At 42.1% G+C, this 23,281-nt stretch overlaps 1 protein-coding gene across 1 annotated transcript in view; it reads left to right on the forward strand.

The window, feature by feature from the left end:
- CASQ2 (calsequestrin 2) overlaps positions 1-23,281 on the forward strand; it is a 61,102-nt gene that overhangs the window by 18,667 nt on the left and 19,154 nt on the right. Inside the window, exons 2-7 of the mRNA XM_061186126.1 lie at positions 2,526-2,610; positions 5,616-5,716; positions 7,186-7,297; positions 14,038-14,111; positions 20,261-20,391; positions 21,793-21,838. Coding sequence (XP_061042109.1) covers positions 2,526-2,610; positions 5,616-5,716; positions 7,186-7,297; positions 14,038-14,111; positions 20,261-20,391; positions 21,793-21,838 — 549 coding nt within the window. The remainder of the gene's footprint in view (positions 1-2,525; positions 2,611-5,615; positions 5,717-7,185; positions 7,298-14,037; positions 14,112-20,260; positions 20,392-21,792; positions 21,839-23,281) is intronic.

Consider the following 23,281-nt stretch of genomic DNA (forward strand, 5'->3'; position numbering starts at 1 on the left):
ACAGGGACGCTCAGGATGAGTCATAATATAAACACTGATGATATCTTTCATCCTAAGCCTTTCCTAGTCTCAGCCAAAATCTAAGAAAGAAGAGAAAACCGCTTGAAGAAAGAGGACAGGGAGCATATGAGAAGGTCAAGGAGGGAAGAATGAAGAGGCAAAGAAAACCCTCAGAGAAGTTACAGCAGGAGATGGCCCTTTCAACAAATGGTGCTGGAATAGTTGGACATCCATTGGTTAAAAGCACACACACACACAACCCTCAAAGTAGATCATGGACTTAAATGTAAAATTAAAACTCTAAAACTTTTAGGGAGTTCCCTGGCAGGCTAGTGGTTAGGACTCGGCACTTTCACTGCCGTGGCCCAGGTTCAATCCCTGGTCAGGGAACTAAGATCCTGAAAGCCACAGGAAACAAAACAAAACAAACAAACAAACAAAAAAACAACTCTAAAACTTTTAGGAAAAAATTAGAAAAAAATTTCAGGATACGGGATTAGGCAAAGAGTTCTTAGACTTAACACCAAAAGCACAATCCATAAATGGAAAACCTGATAAATATGACTTCATCAAAATTAAAAACTTTTGTTCTGTGAGACCCTATTAGGAGGATGAAAAGATAAGCTACAGAGTCGGAGAAAATATTTGTAAACCGCATATCCAACAAAGGACTAATATTTAAAGAGCTGTCAAAACTCAACTATCAAAAAATAATCTATTTGGAAAATAGACAAGAGACGTGAACAGGTATTTCATGGAAGAGAGCATACTGATGGCAAATAAGTTCATCATCATTAGCCATTAGGGAAATGCATTAAAACTGTAATGAGATATCACCACACATCTATTAGAACGGCTAAAATAAAAATTAGTGACAACACCAAATGTTGGTAAGGATGCAGAAAAACTGGATCTCTCATCACTACATTGCTGTTGGGAATGTAAAGTGGTACAGCCACTCAGGAAAACAATCAGCACTTTCTTTAAAAACTATGCAATTATGATACAACCCAGCAATTTCACTCCTGAGTATTTATCGTAAAGAAATTAATACTAACCTTCACACAAAAACCTGTACATGAATGTTTATAGCAGCTTTATTCATAATAGCCAAAAACTTGAAACAGCCCAGATGTCCTCCAATGGGTGAATAATTGAAGAAACTGTGGTACCTCTGTACCATGGAAATACTGCTCAGTAATACAAAAGAATGATCTATTAATATACACAAGAATCTGGATGAATCTCCAGAGAAATATGATGAGTAAAAAAAGACAAACCCAAAAGGTTACATATTATATGATTCAACTTATATAACATTCTTGAAATGAAAAGAAATGGGGAACAGATTAGGGGTTGCCAAAGGTGAGGGAAGAGATGAAGGTGTGGTTGCCAAGGGTTAGGGAAGGGATGAAGGGGGAAGCAAGTGGATGTGACTATAAAAGGACAACATGAGGGATCCTCTTGGTTATGGAAATGTTCTGTATCTTTACTATATAAATGCCAATATCCAGTTTCTATATTGCATTATAGTTTTCCAAGATGTTACTTTGGGGCAAACTGGGTAAAATGTATGAGGGATCTCTCCGTATTATTTCTTACAACTGCATGTTAATCTACAATTATTTTTTTTAAATTGTAAATAAAGAAATGTAATATTAGTATTACATGATCTTTTTGGTAGCTTCTCCAGTCTATTCTATTTTAAGCTTCCATTCAGCCAGATGGCAGGAATTAGATCTCAGGCAACTGAGGGTCTCCCTACTTCCTTATATCTAAGTTTCAGGGAGCTTAACACGATGCCAGTCTTGTGCTTGGTGTCATCATCTAGGCTGGTGTCCACCCAGAGTAGTTGACAGCCGTCTGTCCACCTGACACTGTTGCATCCTCTTCACCTTCGGGGCTATACTTCCACCCAGGTACTCTAATAGTTCTTCCTCTCAACTGGAAGCAGGAAAACTTCAGAGGCTGCCTCAGGTCTTTCTACCAGATACACTCAATGGGCATTCTTACTCCTCAAGCCCACGGGGTGGAGGGACTTGAGGACTATCCTGGGTACTGGGGTCACAGGTCTCCTTTGTCCTAAGGTCCCTCAGCCTATCTGGCATCTCTTGTGACCCCACCGAACCCAAGGTTCATTTGGTAGCTGCGATGGGCTCCAGGCCCCATGTTAGGTATCTGTGGGTATCTAGTACTCTTTGCTTCCTTTCTGATCCTGCTCTTTCCCAATTCAAATTTTATCTACCCTGAGGGCAGAGAAGGGTGTGCGACAAGGTCTTCCAAATCTTATATCTTAGATCTGGTCCTCACACTTTTCTCTCCTTCGTTCTCAGAATTCTACTGAATCATCCTTCCCCTGAGGGCATAAGCATAGAATCCCTACGTTGCTGCTTGAACTGGTCACAGAGTAACAGGAAGTATGGAGGAAAATCCTCTTGTCAACATATCAAAATAGTATCCCGTGGTATTTTCTACAGTCTTTCTGATCTTGATTCACTTACTCTCCTACTTGTCTCTCCCTTCAGCTTGTGGCCCAAGTCCTGGAACATAAAGATATTGGCTTTGTGATGGTGGATGCCAAGAAAGAAGCCAAGCTTGCCAAGAAACTGGGTAAGTGGGATTTTCTTTGAGATATATCATGAAGAAGCAAATGTGTCTTGCAAAAGAAAAAGTACAGTCATTTTTTCTTGCATGATAACTAGACTATTTTTAAATAAATTTAAAATGATACTGCATACCTTAGTCTTGGCTTGGGGAAGAGTCTCACAAAAGTAAATACAGGCCTGAATTCAATAATTTCACATTAGTCATCTAATATATCTTTGTATCAGTACAAGGAAGAGGGTTTCTTCCTGGAGAAATGGACATTAAAGATTCAAACCTTTATTTCCAGCTTCTAGAGCATGTTAAAAGGCTAGCTTCTCGATGGCGGGTGGGAAGTATAAATTAAGAATTTGGAAGTAACATATACACACTACTATACATAAAATAGATAAACAGCAAGGACCTACTGTATAGCACAGGGAACTATACTCAATGTTCTGTAATAACCTATATGCAAAAAGAATCTAAAAAAAACAAATATATATGTATGTATAACTGAATCACTTTGCTGTACATATGAAACTAACACAACATTGTAACTCAAATATACGTCAATTAAAAAAGAAAAAGGCTAACCTCTCTATCTCACTGACATGGTGATCTCTTTGAGGAAGATCAAATCTCTTTTTCCATCACCTATTATTTCCTGACCTCTTGGCTGAAGCAGCCAACAAAGAATGTCATTAATAGTAGTGACTCTAGGGTCCCAGTGGTTTCTAAATTTAAGTCCAAAGCCCAGCTGGGCATTGTCACCAAGGATGAAAGGGAGGATTTAGATGAGGTATGGTTAAGCAAGCGACTGCACAGCGCAAGTTGTAATCTCTTGTGTCAATATGTCATGGTTAAGTGCGAGTGTGCTTTAAGATTCTTACACCTCTAATCCCAAGGAGAGAGAATATAGGTTACTCCGCTGGGTTGCAAACACCCCCAGACATGTATTGCCCATTTCACTTTTTCTGCATGACCAGTGAAGGATGGCTATTAAAAGAGAGCAGGAGGTTATAAAACAGGACCTTTGAAGAAAGGTTAATTGGATTTGGAGTAGTAAGCACAGGATAAAAAAGATTAGTGGTGGTTCAGTAAATACCTTCAGGCACACGAAAGTGCATTTATCTTAGAGAATTTCAAACAACTGTTTTCTATTTTATTTTCAAGAACAGCTTTTTTAAAGAAGGATTTAAATTGTAAGAGGCAATATTTAGGTTAGATACAAGGAAGAACTCATGACTATAAAAAGATAATGAATTATTAAGAATGCCTGGGGTATCTCTTTCCCTGGAGACAAATTAAGAAGTTTTTTTTCCCTTGAGCAGGGGAGCAAAGCATGTTCAACTCTTTCCCTAGTCAAAAGCAAGTTGATGAGTTCTGTCCAGCGCCTCTTGATACCCTAGTCTTCTCCCTTCCCACTGTTTTAATGAGAAGTTGAATTTGGGAGAATTTCCAGTAAATTTAGTTAGAGGAAAACGCTGGTGTTCCAGAAATCTAAAAATTTAGGGAGGACAAGCTGGGTAAATATTCATAAGAAGGGACTGATGGATATCCTCCCCATGGAGGATGTGATGAGGGTTTAAATGTCTAAATGAACCTTTAAATGTCTAAATGAACCTCTAAATGAAATGGGGCGGGTTCTTTCTGACTATTCGATCCTCGGAGTTTACAGAACAGTTGTATTTTGTGAACCTGCTCCTTGATCTCCATCCCCATTTCCATGTGCCTGAGTTTGGTCTCTGGACTGGTGCAACAACCTCCTAACTGGTTTCACTCAGAGAAAAATCTAACAGCAGGACACTGGCTGAGGTTCCCCATGGCACCCTTCGTGATCAGTCACTGCCTGCTTCAGGGATACCTGGCCCATTGCTCCTTTAGATTTACAAACGGTGCTCCATGGTGTGCCAGGGGTTCTTCAGAAGTGCCCTGGGACACGGTGGGCAGTGGGCCAGCCTCCCTTTCCTAGAGGTTCTGCAGAAGAGTTCATCTGGAGAAGGCATCCTTCAGCTAATCCGAGAGTTTGAAAACAATTAATCTAGGGAATTAAGCATGCCATGCAGTTGGATTTAAGGCCAGCCTCAGCTATTTAGCATTCCTGGGGGGAAATGCAGTTCTCCAGCAAGCATTTGTGAAAGTACACAGCATTACGCTGAGGGTGATGGAGGGTAGGAAAGAAGATGCAGAACCTGCCCTTGCAGCATTATCAGCAGACTTGGAAAAGATGTGCAGAATTCAGCTACAATAGAAAAGCAAGCTGTTCATTCTGGCCGCAAACATTTATGGGGAGCCCAGTGTATCCAGACTCCATTCAAGGCACTGGGATCCCAAGAGGACAGCAGCCCTACCCTTATAGAGGGCTCGCTGTTATAGTGAATACCTCTAAATGGAGCTGAGAGCAGATCCATAATGGCAAGAGAGATTGGAGTGGCCTTTTCTGGAAAAATGGGTCGTAAGCTGAGACCTAAAGGAGTTGACCGAGATGGGCAAGGGGTGGTGGTGGTGAAGGTCACTCTAGGCCCAAGGAGAACATCTGTGCAGAGAATCATGCGCTGTGATTTTTCCTTCATGTCCCCTTTCACAGCAGCTCTTGGGCAAAAAGCCAAGGGAGTTGCATAGGGATGAGGAGTGCAGTTCTCAAGGGAGTATGGGTCCACCCAAGGGAGGATGTAAAGGCTAGGGCTGGCACTAGGTTGTGGAAGGGCTTGAATGTCAGGCTAAAAAGCCAGGTAGGCAGTGGGCATGAAAACTTTTTGATAAGGAGAATGGGGTCAGCAATACTTTTGGAAAATTAAAGCAGTGGTGGAGTGGAGATTAGATTTTCGGTTCTTGACTATTTCATTTTGAGTTTCCACCCTGGGAGCCCTTCAGAGGTGTGGCTGCAAGGGAACTGATCCTAGGGTCCATGCTAGTTCCACTGAGCCTGACCCCATGTCACCCAGGGACCCTGAGCCAGACCGTGGCCAATAGGATGGCTCTTCCTACATCGGGATGACTTTATTTGGGGAACTCTTTGTTTTTTTTAGGTTTTGATGAAGAAGGAAGTCTGTATGTTCTTAAGGGTGATCGCACAATTGAGTTTGATGGCGAGTTTGCAGCTGATGTCTTGGTGGAGTTTCTCTTGGACGTAAGCATTTATGCACAGTGGCCCTGCATGGCACTGTTTGGGTTCAAATACAGGGGGAAGTAAAACCCCAAAGTAAGAACAGAGAAGGTGGATAATCTGACCTGGTCTAAGAAAGACTTCTCAAGCTTCACGAAAAACTAAAGCGTGCCTGTATCACGGCAATATCTACGTCTACTGGGAAGCTGGCCCTTCAATCACCTCAGAAACTGTTTTATTAGTGACCAGAGGGTCACAAATCGGGACTGTGTAGTAGTAAGATGTTAATTCTCTTAGCAATTATACACAAACATCCCCAGAATCCCCTTGGCTTTGTTCCAGGGCTTCTGAAGAAAAGTGTAGGAGAGAGAGTTGGATAGTCCCTGGAAGATGGGGTAGGGAGAGGGGTAACAGTCTGTTGAGTGACCCCTCAGGCAGGATAGAAAGAGGCAGGGCTAATGAGCCACCCAATATCACACTCCCTCTCAGCCGTGGAGGTCCAACACCCTGGGGCCCACGTGCTCAGGCAAACAGAGAAACAAACATTGTAAAAATATTTTTCCATAGATAAACTCACACTTGCAGTAACAGCTGTGAAGTCAAGTTCTTTTGAACACAGGTGCCTGTGCAGATAAAGAACATCCATACTGGTGATTCCTTATCTACCAGCTAGAATACAGCGGCCTATTGCCTTTTCCCCACTGCCTCAGAAACCCAGAGAGAGGGTCGGAAGTAAGTTGAAGGTTACTTCCTACAAAAGAGTGCGCATAGGCTCTGCTTGGTCCTCTCGCTAACCCATACCTATAAGCCCTCAAAAAAACTGAGGGAGGCAACAGGACAACTGTGGGTCCAATGGCCCTGCTCTGGCTCTATCAACCAGGAGGGGGCTTTTAGATGCTAGTACCTTAAAAAATAAGCAGCGTCATTGACCTACACAAATGGAAGACCAGGGTGAGGGCAGATTTTAGGCTTGATCAATCAGGGCTGTAGCTCCATTTTTCTCTGTAAATCACAGATAATGCTCTTTCAGTGTGTTGGCTTTGTCCTCAGGCTGACTGTTCTCAAGTTGGTTATAAGATAGCCAGAAGCAGGAGCTGATATACCACATTTCCTCATTCATATCCACTGAGAGGGGGGAAATATCCGGCCTCCCATTGCTCTCTTAAAAGGAAAGTAGAACTTTCCCCAGGCCTTCAGGCTTATCTACCCTGGAGAGTCATTGGCCAGAATTGGGTCACATGCCATTCCTCAATCAATAACCGGCAAGAGAAATGGAGTTGCCCCCAGACTGATCAGCCTACCCCTTGAGGTAAGGTCAGTTCCTCTAAGAAAAGAACTGTGCTCACGGGGGAAGGTGGGGTGGATGCTGAGGCACCAGGACCTAGTCCACAGCTTCCCTCCAAAGCACGCTATACATGTTCCTGATTTTCCCTCTCGGGAGGGAAAAGTTCTCTTATTTGAACATCTTTTGTGTCATGTGTGTGGCATTCCAGCTCATTGAAGACCCAGTGGAGATCATCAACAGCAAACTGGAAGTCCAAGCCTTTGAGCGCATTGAGGACCGTATCAAACTCATCGGCTTTTTCAAGAGTGAGGACTCAGAATGTAAGTTGTCTGTCAGCCCCAGCCTGTCACTCTAAAGGCTCTTTTCCCAATAAGGTGTGTTAGATTATCCAGAAAGAAGATGAGCCATTAGCACATCATGTGCTGGGTAGAATAGAGGGAGAATCTTCCTTGCACCCTATGGAATGGGACAAATGAGCAGAAATTATGCAAAACAGGCAGGGGAGCTGAAAGAACATTAAGGTTGGGCCTTGTTCGCTGACCTTGAAGGGGGCCGAGTATTTGACAGAAGAGAGAAAAGCCCTTCCTCCACCTTTTCCACCTGCCCACCAACCCGTGGGATTCTCTCCCCAGATGGGGCAGAGAGTGGGCTGTCTCTCTGACATCGGCAGCTCCTGTGGTCAGCAGTTGGAGAGCTTCTCAGTTACTTGGACAGCATTAGAGGAAAATCTGGGTAGGGATGGGCTTGGGAGCTACAGCACAATGTGGAAGACTGCTGGCCAACCCCCCTGACCACCAAGGCTGCCTGCAACGGCACAGCCACGCCCTTTGGTACACTCCCTTTGAAAGCTTTGTGGCCAGCTTTGGGGTGGGCAGAGGAACATATCAGACATCACCACAACCCACACAGGGGTGATCGGCGTAGCGAGTGGGAGTCAGGAAGAGTCAGGAAGAGAAGGAACCAGGAAAGCCAACTACTTGAGGACTTTTTTTAAACTGCTTTGGCCACAAGGGCCCTATATGAATTAAGGCTTTTTCTGGTGTCTGAGCCTTGGAGAGAGGGACAGTGTTACAAGGAGCGGGCATAACTATGAAAGAGAATCTGGTAGCATTCGTACGTGTGGGAGGTGCAAATAAGGGCCGCTCGTGACTATTTCTGGAAACTCCAAAATATTTTGAAATTATTTGTTAAGCCGTTTCTGTACCCCATCGGCCAACTGGCATCCTTAGTCATCTCATCAACAACCCACCTATTTTCTCTCTCCCATGACCCAACTGTCTTCTCATTTGCTACATAAAAGCCTCTATTCACCCTCCTTAAGGGTGTGTTTGCAGGAAGGAGCCTAGCCAGGGAGTTTCAACCAAGTTCTTTAGGTGACTTTATTTCAATTTTCACATTCCTATATAGATGCTGACTACTCTGGGGTGCTTCTCCTGACCCCTTCCACTTTCTCCCCTTCATTTCACTTCCTTCTATGTCCCTTAATCCTTTTCTGCCTTCCCCGACCCCCTCAATTGTTTCTATCCATTTCCATCCTTCTGTTTCTCTCTCTTCCTCCATTAAGCTCAGGATAGCATATAGGGAGGGAGACGAGGCCAAGATTGGGATAAGAAGCACATCTTCCAGGGAATTCCCTGGTGGTTCAGTGATTAGAACTCTGCACTCTCACTGCCGAGGACCAGGATTCGATCCCTGGTGGGGGAACTAAGATCCCACAGGTCGCACGGTGTGGCAAAAAACAAAACAAAACAAAACACACCTTCCAGTTTCTACCTTCCCCCACCCTAAATGAATAACAATAATAGCTCCATTTAACTAACATATATCCTATGCCAGGGCCCATGCAAGGAGCTTTCTGTAGACGCCTTAGTTTCATTCTCACAACTAGCCTGTAAGGCAGTTACCATTATTATCAGCATTTTAATGATGAGGAAATGAAGGAACAGAAAGGTTGAGTGAACTCACCCAGTATCACACAGCTAGCAAATAAATGGTAGAGCCAAGATTTACACCCTAGACATCTGACTTTAATGCTCATACACTGAACCACTGGGCTGCACTTTCAAGACTTCACAGCCTTGTTGGGTCATGGCACACATGAAATGAGACCATGTTTGTAAGGCACATAGTGGTAAACTGGAAGAGATTTACTTGGGCTTAGCAAAAAAAAAAAAAAATTACCTTCTTAATATAATAATATACAAAATAATAGGAAAGATATCAAATATTACATTGTATAAAACTACCAAGTAAAATATTTTTAGATTTTGAATGAAAATCTTGTGCTTGTTTCTAAGAATATAGGTTTTGATATTAGGTTTTATGCTTGAAATAGCAACATACAGTTCCTGATCAAGGTTTTAAATGATCTCTTTGAATTCTGGATAGTCACCCTTGACCAGAGACTTTGCTGGCACATGTGGATGGTGGCAAATGACAGGACAACATTCACCGCTTTTTCTTTGATTGATGAACCATCTTTTCTTGCCATTGAACAGAATTTAAATAATCTAATCTCTAAATTGTCCTTCCGGAATGTGAGCATTCTTTCCATCTAACAGCTATTACTTTCCTTTTCAATGACAAATGTAGTGTTAATATTTCTTATGATCATTTGAATAGATTTCAAATCCAACTGAGCTCTTTCATATTATATATTTCAAAATAATAATGAAGCATTTCTTTAGGAATATGCAATTATCGCTCTACTGGTCTTACACCTTTTTCTTAAGATTTAAATAATAAAATTACTAGTGAGCCATTTTAACTGCCTTTTTAAGGTTAAATTTTTACTTTTAAATTGATAAACTTTGTCAGTACACTGTGTATTTCACACAGTCCTTGCAATTTTCAGTTAACTTCATTCAGGATCTCAGCAAGGTCTGGCATGTTTTGAAGCCAATAATTTATCCTTCGAAGAGTTTTTAACATAATTCAGTTTTTTCAATTCATAGCTTAGCTCATAAACTCTTAGTAAAATTCCCCTGGGACAGTTAGACTGCTTTTGTGTGAAACAGCAGAGACAGGTCTTCTGAACCCATTTCTTCACCTAGAGCTAAGAAGAGAAGGGGCTATCAAGATTTGGATGTTATCGGGGTCACTTTTTTAGTAACAATCTTATATGTGGAATTCAGACCAATAGGTAAAGTTTATATAACAAAGAATTTCTGTGAATAAATACTGCTTGAATCTCAAGATTTTCAGAATGAACTTGACAACACAGTCTTTACACCTTCCTGTCATTACAGCCTCACCGTCAGTTCTGAAGCCAAAGGCCTACAGTCCTCTTTAATGAGTCAATTAATTATATTATGTCCAATTATTATTTTTGAAAGAAATATTTTTTAGTTTACAAAGACAAACAATAATACATTATGAAAACTCCATCTAGAATTAGATTGGCTAATTGTTAATATTTATAGGCATTAGAAAAAAGAAAGAAGGAAGGTAGGAAGAAAGGATGGTAGGAAGGAAGGGATAAATTGAATAATTCAGAAAATTAAGAAAATCAATTTTGTCCTCTTTAGGAATACCTAATACCAGATTTTGTTGATAATACTGATTACGATGATTACTAACCTAATAAACAGATAGCAATCATGCATTCCATTGGTGTTAGTAGAAAAATATGAACATTACAGTAAATTAAATCAAAAGAAAAAAACTAAATATTTTAGAGTCTCACAAACCAAAAAACTTCACTGATGATAAATAAACTTGGACTAAAGTAACAATCACACCGAGAAGATCCAGTGGGGAAGACAGGGGAGCAGCCTCTCTCTAGCTGTGACGCTCGCTAGTCTTTTAGGCACAAAATAATTGTTATTGAAACAGAACATTTATAGAGGGAGCCATTGTTTTCAAATATAATATTAACTACCGTAAAATCTGAATGGCTGTAGAAAACATCTAGAAAGATTTATCACCAAAAAAATTTATGTCTATCAAGCTCCTTGTAACATACCCGTGGCCATCACACACTGGCTGAAAGCATCAGGATGTTCTACTAGGCATCCCCGTCTCTCTGTCTGTTTCTTCTTGCCTTTCAAAAGAGGCCAAGGTCAGTGAGTGGGGAAGCTAGGAGTGGATAAGGCACCCAGGGAAGCAGTTGTTGAGAGTCCTATATTTCTACTGTAGTTTGAGGGTGATTGGTCAAGAAAGTTTAATGGCACAGAAGGCATTGGCTTTGCAAATGGTCCCAAGCTTTTCTATAGAGCAAGAACAATGGAGAGACAGTGGAGAAACTGGAAGGATTTAAAACATAAGTAGACTGGAATAGTCTTTTAGCAGAAAAGGATGCCTAAGAGATTTGGTACCAGATTAGAAAGGACCTGGAAGAACTGGGAGGCTACATCTTCCAGGGAGGTTGGGCATGAAAGTCCATCTCCAGCTTGAGCATGTAGCTATGGATGCTAGCATTGAGCACGTGTGACAAGAACTTCCTAGGGGAACTCAGCTGATGGTTAAGAATGCCAAACTGGGGGAAATGTGGAGCTAAAGGGTCAATACCCAGTATAGAAAACCCGGAGGGATGGGCAAGAAAGGTGAGAAAATGCTAAGACACGTCTGCAATCAGCTGGAGGTTGAAGGCTGGATATTCAGGAGCCCATTCCAGAGGGGAAAGAGGAAATATCGTATAATATCACTTATATGTAGAATCTAGAAAAATGATACAGATGAACTTATTTGCAAAGCAGAAATAGAGCCACAGACGTAGAGAACGGACGTATGGATACCAGGAGGGAAGTGGGGTGGTGGGATGAACTGGGAGATTGATACTGACATATATACACTACTATGTATAAAATAGATAATTGACGAGAACCTACTGTATGGCACAGGGCACTCTATTCAATGTTCTGTAGTGACCTAAATGGGAAGGAAATCCAAAAAAGAGGGGATATATGTATATGTATAGCTGATTCACTTCGCTGTACAGCAGAAACTAACACAACATTGTAAAGCAACTATACTCCAATAAAAATTAATCAAAACAAAACAAAACAAAAACAAAATCAAACTAACAAACAAACAAAAACAGGACACGAGGGCAGGAAAAATCTAGGGAATCACATGAGATCAAATAGAGCAGAAGACTAGACAGGGTTTCCTGGAAGACAGCTGTTGTTTGGGCAAGGCTAAAGGCTCAACCACAGTTTGAAGCACCAACTTGGCGAATTACCTTTCTCTACCCTTCTTCATCTTAAAAGGGATGTAGATTGGCTCCTCAAGTGAAGAAGAGAGATCTCTGGACACAGATCAGGGCCATTCTTTCTATGAGGATAGGGGTTCATGGAGGCGGGGAGAGGTTCACCTGGAACAGGGGGTCTGGGAAGAGGGGACAGAGGATTCTGATGGAGCCCACTGCTGCCTTAGAGAGACGTAAATAACTTAGGTACGGCTATAACCACTCCACTTTCTATACTCTCCCACTTTCTCTCTGTTCATTCTCCAAATCTCTCACCCACCTTCTTCCCCTCCACCTAATCCTCTATCCCAACTCTCAGGTTTTATGATATATTTTCTGACGACCCAACTACTTTTGTGAGGAATGAGTTTGTGTAAATGTGTATCAGTTTGTACAGCTGTTCTTGTAAATTTTTCAACCCCTGTCTCGCCTGTGCTTATCATGCTTTCCTCTATTCTAGCAGCTATGACTTGCATTGTGGTTCTTTAAGGGCCCATATCCCTCCTTGGCTGTGAGCCTTTGAGATCAGTGTCCTTGTCTTACTCGTCTTGGTGTCCCCTGAGTCAGCATGATTCTTGAAATGTTTTTCATTGAATATTAGAAAATTCTGCCTGCTCCTGGGATTCTAGCTAAAGCTTATGCCTCTGATGATTAAGGGATATGAAATTCCATGAAATGGAAAGAAAGGTATTCTTGTTAAGAATGAATCGTAGGATCATTGACTCTCAGGATTATAGACTTTATGCAGAACAACCACCAACACCATCACCATTACCATCACCCTCACATATCAGACAGGAATACGAATGTCTTTACCAAACAATAACTGTCTAGGTGTAGTGAGGCACAGCATGGCCACACTCATGTGGTCTCATGCTTATCTTGACCAGTTTAGATTCAAGTTTGGGGCCAGAATCAAGCAAGGGCTTGGTTAATTTTTTTTTTTTTTTTTTTTTTTTGTCTGCATCGGATCTTAGTTGCGGCATGCAGGATCTTTGTTGTGGCACTTGGGCTCTTCGTTGTGGTGCACAGGCTTCTCTCTAGCTGTGGCGTGTGGGTTTTCTCTTCTCTAGTTGTGGCATGCAGGCTCCAGGGCGCATGGGCTCTGTAGTTGCGGTGTGTGGGTTCCAGAGTGCGTGGGATCTGTAGTTTGGGGCATGAGGCCTCTAGCTGAGGTGTGCAAGCTCAGTAGTTGTGGCGAGTGAGCTTAGTTGCCCTGCGTCATGTGGGATCTTAGTCCCCTGACCAGGGATTGAACCCATGTCCCCTACATTGCGAGGCGGAGTCTTTACCACTGGACCACCAGGGATGTCCCTGGGCTTGGTTAATTTTAAGTCATCTCTCAGGAGATCAGAATGAAAAAAGAAAACAAAAATAGGGAAAGAAAAACTAGGAGTTACCCAAAGAAGTACTCCTGTTAAGAAGTTTAAAATTCTTCTGTGATGTCATTTTTGATTGAGGTGCTTTGCATACTAAGTGGGTTTTCTTCTTACTCAGTGCTCACTTATACAGCAGTACTCTTTAGAGGGCACACGTAACTAGCAGTGAGCTTGAGTGAAAAAATTTCTTTTGGTTTTTCTCTCCTTCGTCCTCTCTTGGTTTCCTCTGTTTTCTCCTTTCTGTCACCAATTGCCTAAAACATATAAAAGTGTGATAAAGAGTTCCTCTTTGGGGTGATAGAATGCCAGTCAGTCCAAATTCCTTGGGGTTTAAAATAGTATCAAATAATTATCTATCTAAATAATGGCTACCAAATAACTATCCAATCAGAATTAATTGGTTTCCCACTTTCTCTACATTATTTAAAAAGAGAAATTTCTGATGCAGTGTGTATCTTGAAAATGTCTCTCCCTTTTATCTTCTTCCTCTTAGATTACAAGGCTTTTGAAGAGGCAGCTGAACATTTCCAGCCGTACATCAAATTTTTTGCTACTTTCGACAAAGGGGTAAGTACCTATGAAACCCCACTTTAACCCCTTTAAAGATTGAACTTCCCACCACTTTTCTTTTGGTCACATTAACCATCCTCTATCCATTAACACTTTCTCCAGAAGTGTTAGAAATATGGCAGTAAATATGGCAGTGAATAAGAGATGAGTATGAAGATGATTAATTCAGAAGCTATATAAGGGTATTTCTGAAAGCATCCAATAAAGAGAGATGAACCACTCTTTATCACCTTTAACACTAAGAATGGGAAGTGTGTGAGCCCAGAGTGTGCCGGGACACTGGTCACTGCTTCCTTTTTGTTTAGGGCCATCCTCTGCCTTCCTGGGGTTGCATACTTCCCCCTCTACTGGGTTAGGATGGGGGATGGAGTGGGGAGGAGCACTGACCATCTGAAGCCCTGGTGCTTCAGAAAGTTACTTTCATCCTCAGGAGAAGCTATTGATGTACTTGTCTATAATTCAATGGATCTATATTTTCTGGATGTGGCAAGTTCTTTTTTAAGCCAAAGAACAGCAGAGATAGAGGGATCTTGAATCAATGGGTAATTTATTTGGGGTCTACTAAGGTTGGAGTACTCCACTCTGGCTCCAGTTACTACTAAAATGGCTACTTATTGAGTATTTTCTGTGTGTTGGGCACAATTTGATATATTGCATCTATACTATTTCTAATCCTTTAAACAACTCCAAAACAACTCTGAAAAGTAAAATACCCTGTTTCCCAGATGAGAAAAAAGATTTAGGAAGGTTAAGTAGTATCCAAGGTCTCCAGCGAATTAGTAGTAGTGCTGAGATCACAGTTTAGGACAATCTTTACCTAAAACTCATGCCCTTTCTTCTGTACCACACCATTAAGTAGAGGACTCTGTATCTGCCCTTGAGATTCAGGGTGCACACCCACACACCCACATTCATACTCACATCTACACAACACACACAGAACACACATACACAACACCCATATAACCACACACAATACACACACTCACACAACATACAAGTGTAACACATACCTCCTCACACAATCACACTCACACCCACACATATATAACACTCCCAATACACATACATTCAAACTTACATCCACACCCTCCTACACATACGTACCCCAACTAAAGCCCTAAATCACAACATTTACTAGAACAAATAAATCTAGGACAAACTAAGTCCTGATCAAATTCAAATGGTAAAAGTTGAAAGTAAAAAAGGTAAAAGTTACTCCTACTGAAGAGTAAGGCATTGATGAACAGTTCTCATGGGCCTTGATACTATGAGGAGTTCAAGTTTTCTGTGAAAAACAAGAGGAAGCCTGCAGATGCTGGAGCAGGAAAGGAGTATGATGAAAAGAGATTGCATTAAATATATAGACATAACCACTTCTATGGATCTGACCCCAGTCTACAAGCCTATAATCCAGAAGAGAGCTCTATAATCTAAGTAATCTAATCTAAACTTGAAGAAAGTTTACCCTAATTGTTTGGATTCGAGTTGGGAGAGAGCTTGAACAAGAATATCAAAGGGAATAATAACTATCATTTATTAAGTACTTTTTATGTGTCAGGCTTTGTGCTAAGAGCTTTACATAGGTTTTCTCATTTAATCCTCTCAACACCCCTGTATAAGAGGGATTGGGATTCTCAGTCTACAGAAGCTGAAACCAAGGCACCAAGAGATGAAGTGATTTGTGATTTGCTCAGGGTCACATAGTGAGTAGGTCAGCCTGACTTCAAAGTCAACTGCTCTGTACTACTGCACTCCAGAGAAAGAAACACTACATGTCAAATGATTAGCTGCCGCCTGGCACATAGTAAGCATTCAGTAAATGTTAGCCAGTACTATCGTTAAGAAGAGGCAGTCATCTAAGCCCAGGAGGATGGAGGTTGGGAGGGGATATTAGTAGAGAAGGGGAGGTCCAGAGGAGCCTAAAGTAAATTCATCGCTGGCGTTTGGTTATGATGGGCCAGGAGTGAATAAGGTGGCTCCTGGGTAAGAACTCATCTGAGGAAAGAGAGAGTCAGGCAGGCAAGTCAGACCAAGCAAGAAAGCCTCAGTTCTTAGAAGGGCGGTCCAATGCTGAGTTCAGGGTAGTGTCTGTTTTTAGATGTGCCTCCCAGCCCAACCATATGGCTTCATATCTGTGGCCCATGAAGAAGGTGAGGTCAGGCTATAATTAAAAACTCAGAAGGCTCTTCACTAAAAACTCTGTAAGACACTGAGTCATAAGTGCCCTTGTTCATATAGCCTTGTGGGATTTTATAACATTTATAAAGAGAAAGATGCACTCTCTACCTCTACACAGAACACAGAAGGAAGATCTGTTTCACTGAGCGGACCGGATCATGCCATTTGGGACTTGAGAACTTGCACTCATCAGTTGCGGAGTGGGGGAAATGGTGGGGTCCAGAAGGCATGGCTGCCCCCAGTCCAAGCCTCAGTGGTGTCCAGCAGGGGGTGCTAGAGCAGAAGAGGTGGGTGGAAGGACCTGGTTGTGAGACACATCCTAGGGAATCCCAGAGGGACCTGGGGAAGGGGAGGTGCTTTATAGACGTGTGAAGTCAGGAGAGGCAAGGGCCCGGGAAGCCCTAATACAGTCCCAAAGATGAAAAACTAACTGGCAGAGGTTGAGATGACTAGAGGACCTGGCCACTGTCGAGATGAAGGAGAGAAAGACGAGAGAAGACACACAAATAACTTAAGATCACAAGTCTCTGCTTCAAGACAGCAAAGATTGTAAAGCTACTGAAAACATTAGGAAATCTAGGAAGAAGAATCTATATATAGGAACATAAGATGGGGTGATGAGCTCTAATCTCTACAAGCTGGGAAGACATTCAACTGGAAGGATCTTTCATTTATTGATTCATTCACTCACTTAGCAAGCGTTTATTGAGTGCCTGTTATGTGCCAGACACTCTTCCAGATGCCAGGGACATAACATTGAGCAAAACAGATTCCTATCCTTGTAGAATTTAGAGTTTAGTATATGGGAGTGGTGGGGAAGGTCTGGGAAAGGAAAAGATGGAAAGACAGAAAGTAAGTAAACAAACCAATAAATATATTATATTAAATGTATTATCTGAGTTGGAGAACTGTAAAGAGGATGAGATATCAGGGCCGCTGATGTAGATTTGGGAGTTTAGTAGTTTCCAACCAATGTCCATATTGGTATGCCCCAAGGAGCTTTTAAAAGCAAGGATTCTTGAGTCACATCTTGGAAATTTGGATTTTTCTAGCATTGCGACCAGGCCGAGAAATATGCATTTTTCTAAAAGCTCCCTGAGAGATTTTACCTGGCACACAGGTTTGGGGCCAGCACTGATCTATGGATCTTGATCCTACATCAAGCCACACAAGGGCCTAACCTCCCTGAAGCAAACAGAGCAAGAGTCAGAGGGCTAAGGATGGTGTCCACTCTATGGCACCTCACAGCCTGAAAAATGTCAGTTCTAATCATCTCATGCTATCTCCCACTGGCCTGTTCTTTTCTCGGAGTGAACAGTGAGAAGCAAAATCATTTTTTGAACCATATTGGGCCAAAAGAAGCTGTGATTCTCTAAACAAAGTTGATGGGCAAGACAGATGTTGAGAAGACCTACATTCATTGAGTTGGTTTCATCTGCAACAACCAAAATGGCTTGCTAACTTGTAGAAAAACATCTGTTATCAAAATTCATACACATGCAAATGTCAAAAAAATTGTACTTTGTAACTTTCTTGTCTTTGGCATATTCCATTCCAAGTATTTTTTTTTAAAGTACAAAAGAATTCATTATATGGACCGCTTGAGTTTTTAATAGTAAAATCCATTCTTACCATCCATGAAACAGGTCTCCTCCCAGAACAGAAACTTGGATATAGTAGACCCCACTAAATATTTATTGAAGGAATGAAAGAATCAATGCCTTAATCAATCAAATCTCCTTCAGTCTTTACCATCCAAGATACAATTAAAAGGATGGAAGAAGGGAATTCTCTGAGATTCAAAATGAGGAAATTCTATGGTAGTGATGGGGATACAGTGAACAGGTCTCTGGAAAATTTTGCTCAGGGTTCCAAAGACTTAAACTTATGAACATCATAATCCAATTTTACATTCATGGTCTTAACACTACAGACCCTAACATAGACACACATATACACATGCATACTCACATGCATAGGTGCGTCTCCACTGCTTACCTCAATGGAGGGTCTGATGAGCTCCTTTTCACCTTCAGGAAGCCTTCGTTCTAGCAGACTGTGCTAGGGATGAACTGATGAGAGCATGTTACAAGAGGAAGAAGGAAACCTCTCACTATGACATGCGCAGTGTCAAGGCAATACTTAAAGGGACATAAATTCCTTACTGTACAGTGTCAAGGAGAAGGTAATTTTCAGGTGAAAGGAAAGTTGGAACGGAGGCAAATTGTTAGTTGAGAACACTCTGCTTGACAAATTGCGTACTCAAATTGTGCCTCAGGTTCGTCATTTGTAAAATAAGTATAATAATAGTTCTTATCTCATACAGTCAAAGTGGGGATTCATAAAGTAATCAACTGAAAACACTTTGCAGCAGTGCCTGGCACATAGTAAGCCCTCCATATGTTTGCTATTATTAGTTTTTGCTCATCTGCTCACTTCCTACTTCATATAAGCAGAGTTTCCTGGTTCCTAAAATATGTAGTAAGTGAACTCAGAAAACCAGAATCCAATGTCATTTTCAAGCCCATTCTATGATGGGCCCAGCTTTGTGAAGAACTGTGTGTAAACCCAAACAGTGGTTGTAGAGTTGCTCTTTCCTCCCTTCCTCCAACCACACTCCTCACCCCCACCCCACTGAAGAGGGAAAAAAGTAAGAAAAAAACCCCACACCTTCTTGTCCTTTAAAACAGAATCAACATGACCATTAAATCTCTTTGACTGCGGCTCTTAACACAACTTGTTTTCGTTAGCTCTGAGTAGGATGTTGGTATTTCTTTCCCTTAAGTCCTTAAGAAATGTCTTTTGGAATATAGTGACCTGGAATGAATAGCTATTGACGACAAAAGCCATAGGGATACCAGTGTGTGCTCAGAATGGACCTCCTTGTGTAATAGCTTATGTAACACCTAGTTCCTCCCCGTCCCCAATTAGTCACGGCTGCCCTGGGCCTCTGCACTGTTGGTTACCACCACAGGGTGTCAGGTCTTAGGCAATTCCTCTTTACCTTCAGGGGAACCACTGTTCATCCCTGTGCTTTCTTGGACCACAGCTTTGAACTAGAAAAGAATGGCATTTGGTTTTCTACAGAGCGTTGCACATTCCAGGCCTCTCAAATCATTTCACAAAAGGAGATGAGAGTTCAGCAGCTCTGCAGGCGAACACAGCAAGCGTTCTGCCCTGACCAGACCGCGTGGCCACGTTAATGGAGAGCGCAGATGGCTCCCAGGCTATGGGCTGGCTCCCCATGCTTTTTATTTGGTACAGGGTGAGCAACTCATCCCAGCTTGCTGGGTACTATCCCAGTGTTACCACTGAAAGTCTGAATCCTGGGAAACCCCTCCACCCTGGACAAACCAGGATGGTGGGTCACCTGCTGACAGGTAACTAACCAGGCAGTTCCCAGAGCCTGAGAAACCATAAAACAAGCCCAGGACTGAGAGACAACCCTTGGGCCAATGCTTCAACCAAAATAGCAATTAGGGTTTATGAGCTGATCGAGGACAGATTACTGGGTTGGCCTCTGATTCTGAGTACCTGTATGCTTTAAATGGTTTCTGTCAATTGCCTGTTCTATCAAAACTGATTCAATGAAATCCATACATCCCAGGACACTGACCATGATCTGTGGACATTTGCTTCCTCCTCCAGCCCCTGGCAAATACAGTAGAGTGACGGTGATGGTGGAATTAAATTTCCCACCTTTCATTCTGACTGCTCTCTGGCCCTGATTGGATCTCATTTGCCAGAGAAGTTTTTTTCTATCTGTCCTTTGATCACAAAAGGAGATTGGTCCAGCCAGGTGGACCAATGAGTTAGGTGATGAGTTCCTATCATTTCAATGTTTAAGTTGAAACCATGCATACACTTTCATGTCTTTTGCAGAGAACACACACACTTGTAGCTGGACAACCCATTGCTGCTCTAGACTAGTGTTCAAGGAAACTATTGTCTTACTTCTGTTACAGGTTGCAAAGAAATTGTCCTTGAAGATGAATGAGGTTGACTTCTATGAGCCATTTATGGACGAGCCCATTGCCATCCCTGACAAACCCTACACAGAAGAGGAGCTTGTGGAGTTTGTGAAGGAGCATCAAAGGTGTCCCAGATGGCATGCAGGGGTGGGGGCAGGGGGGATCCAGGGCCTGGGAGATGGAGAAAAGCCTTTCAGTCCTACCATTTCAGACCCCCAAGGGCAACAACCTGGAGTTAGTAACCCAGCAGAACTGAACTCAGTGGTGTGGCTTTGTTGGTCATTGATCAGTGGCAAGGATGTTGCTATATTTTCTGAATATGGGTCTACACTTGCAAACAAGGTTAGATCACCTCCCTGCAGTGAGGAAATCACCTCATACAGTAGGATGTAAGTAAATTCTACAATGATAATGATAGTGATTTAGTGGCAGCCTCCTAAAGTACTATGCTGGGTGCTTTTGGAAACTATTTTACCTACTCTTCAACATTATGGGGTAATTGTTATCATCCTAATTTTACAGATCAAGGAATTGGGCCCAGGGTAGTTTTGTAACTTAGTCAAGGATGAACATTTTATGCATAGAACTTCTGGGAGAGGAATAGTTGATACCACCAGCTCTAGCATGGATCAATAAGCTTTTTCTACAGAGGGCCAGATAATAAATATTTCAGGCTCTATGGGCCGGATGGTCTCTGCTGCAAATATTCAATTCCACCATTATAGTGTACAAACAGTCACAGGCCATATGTAAACAAATGGGTGTGGCTGTGTCCCAAAAGAAGTTTATTTATAAAAACAGGAGCCATTGGCTGGATTTGACCCACCAGCTGTAGTTTGCTGACCCCAGCTCTTAAGGGAGGGACAATACTGGAACATGGAATATGGTGGTGGTTCACCCTCTCACCCACCCACCCTCCCCTCCACATGCTCACATAGGTTCATTGAACCTGGAGCATCATGATTCCATCACCCAGTCAGCTTGGTCCCTACAGGGATGCAGCACTTGGAGGAACAAGTATCAACATTTCTAACAGTATCTGTCAACATTCAAAAAGAAATGAAACCATGAGCAAAAGATAGATCCAACCTGCTCCTCCGAACATCCCTAAAGGGCTTTTGATGGATGACCCTGGTGATAAAACAACTGTAGTTCTGGGTTGTTTTCTCTCCTGGGTTTCCTCATTCTGGGCCTGCTCTGGGTTCTCAGGAGTGGCAGCTGTATGTGAGGAGGGAAATGGCTTCTTGGCCTGGGAGTGAGCTGACTCCGTGCCCTCTGACCCATTATTTGTAATAGACTTTATAATCCTTGGATCAAATGGGCCCATGAAAAGGCTGAGAGCTTTAGGCCCAGCTCTGTGTGTGACACAACAGGGTCAATCTGCTCTGTCTCCTTAGGGGAGAAAACAGGTATGTAGACACTCTTGAAAATGGACCAACATCTCATTCTACATTTCACTGTGCTGAGACTTTGGTGTCAGCCGAGGTAATCCCTACTCATGAAAGCTCATCTTTTTTTTTTTTCAGACCCACTCTACGTCGCTTGCGCCCAGAAGATATGTTTGAAACATGGGTAAGAAAGTGGCAAACTCTTTCTGCTTTGTAGAGATGGGTACATTCCCCAGGAGGAATACCCCTTTGAGTTCCAAAACTCAAACCAAGTCTTATTTGCCTGGAGTGGATGTCTGGATGGTGGAGAATTTGAAATGTGGACAATATCACACTGAGTTACAACCCAGTTCTTCTGGGCTGGCCAGTAGGCAAAATTACTCTATCTCTGAGTTCATTTCCTAGAGTTTCTACTGGCTTTCATTCACTGGCCACCAGAGACCCAAGGTCACATGGTAGAAGGAGCTCAGACCATGAGTTACATACAGACTTGAGCTCAAGCCCACAATCTGCCACCTAGTAGCTTTGCATCCTAGATCAAGTCACGTGGTCTTTCTGAGCTTTAATTTCTGTATCTAAAATCAGGCTTTTTGTAAGGATGAAAGGTGTGAAGAACCCAGACATAGCGGGTACTCCATTAATGCATGGTAGCTGTTTTTGTAAATAGCAACTCAAGGCACCGGAAAACGCTGAGTCAGACTGTCCCCTAGGTCTGTATCACAGACAAGATGTAAGGTGGGTCAAATAGCATTAGAAAGAGGGCCTTGGAGATACACTCCCCCCCCCCCACCCCCCAGCTTTATACAAAATTCTGTAAACAGTAACAACCAAAGTCTATGGAGCATTTTTCAAAGCATTTCATGCATCCTTTTACTTGGATCTCTCAACAGTTCTAGAAAGTGACATAGAACAAGTATTATTTTAGCTTCCTGGGGAAACTGACAATCATACAGATTAAATTAATTACTCACGGATACATAACTAATAAGCATTAGATCTTGGGACTTAAATTTAGACCACCTGGAGCCAAATCTCATTTCTCCAGTATACCTCCTAGAGTGGGCCATGTCCCCATAAGGCAACATTCTGGCGGGGAGGGGGCAGAAAGGGATTAACATGGAAGCATATATTTACTCTGTAATTCAGAGTCTAAAGTGACAGATGAACAGAACCGTGGAGTAACTTGACACTTTCTGTTTTACTGGCACGTAACTTCTTTGGATGTCTGAAGGTAGAACAAACATTTCACACCGAAGGCAAATGATCTGGTCCAGAGGAGTGGACTATTGAGGAACAACACAGCACAATAGAAATATCTTTTCCTAACATTTAAACCTTTCAAAAACTTAACCTTTAGGAGGTCTCATTATTAGATTTAAAAATAACAAAAAGCATATAACAGTGCTTTGAAAATAATATTCCTTTTTAAAATATTTTCACTTAAAACAATTTCAGACTTATAAAAAATAGTGCAAAGAATTCCATGATCTCTTTACCCAGATTCCCCAAATGTTAACATTTTACTCCTTTTGCTTTATCACACACTCTCTTGCTAGATATACAGATTTTTTCCTGAACTGTCTGAGAGTAAGTAGCAGACCCAATTCCCCTTTGCTCCTATATACTT

The sequence above is a fragment of the Eubalaena glacialis genome, chromosome 3 (assembly GCF_028564815.1).
Source record: "Eubalaena glacialis isolate mEubGla1 chromosome 3, mEubGla1.1.hap2.+ XY, whole genome shotgun sequence".
Taxonomy (NCBI): domain Eukaryota; kingdom Metazoa; phylum Chordata; class Mammalia; order Artiodactyla; family Balaenidae; genus Eubalaena; species Eubalaena glacialis.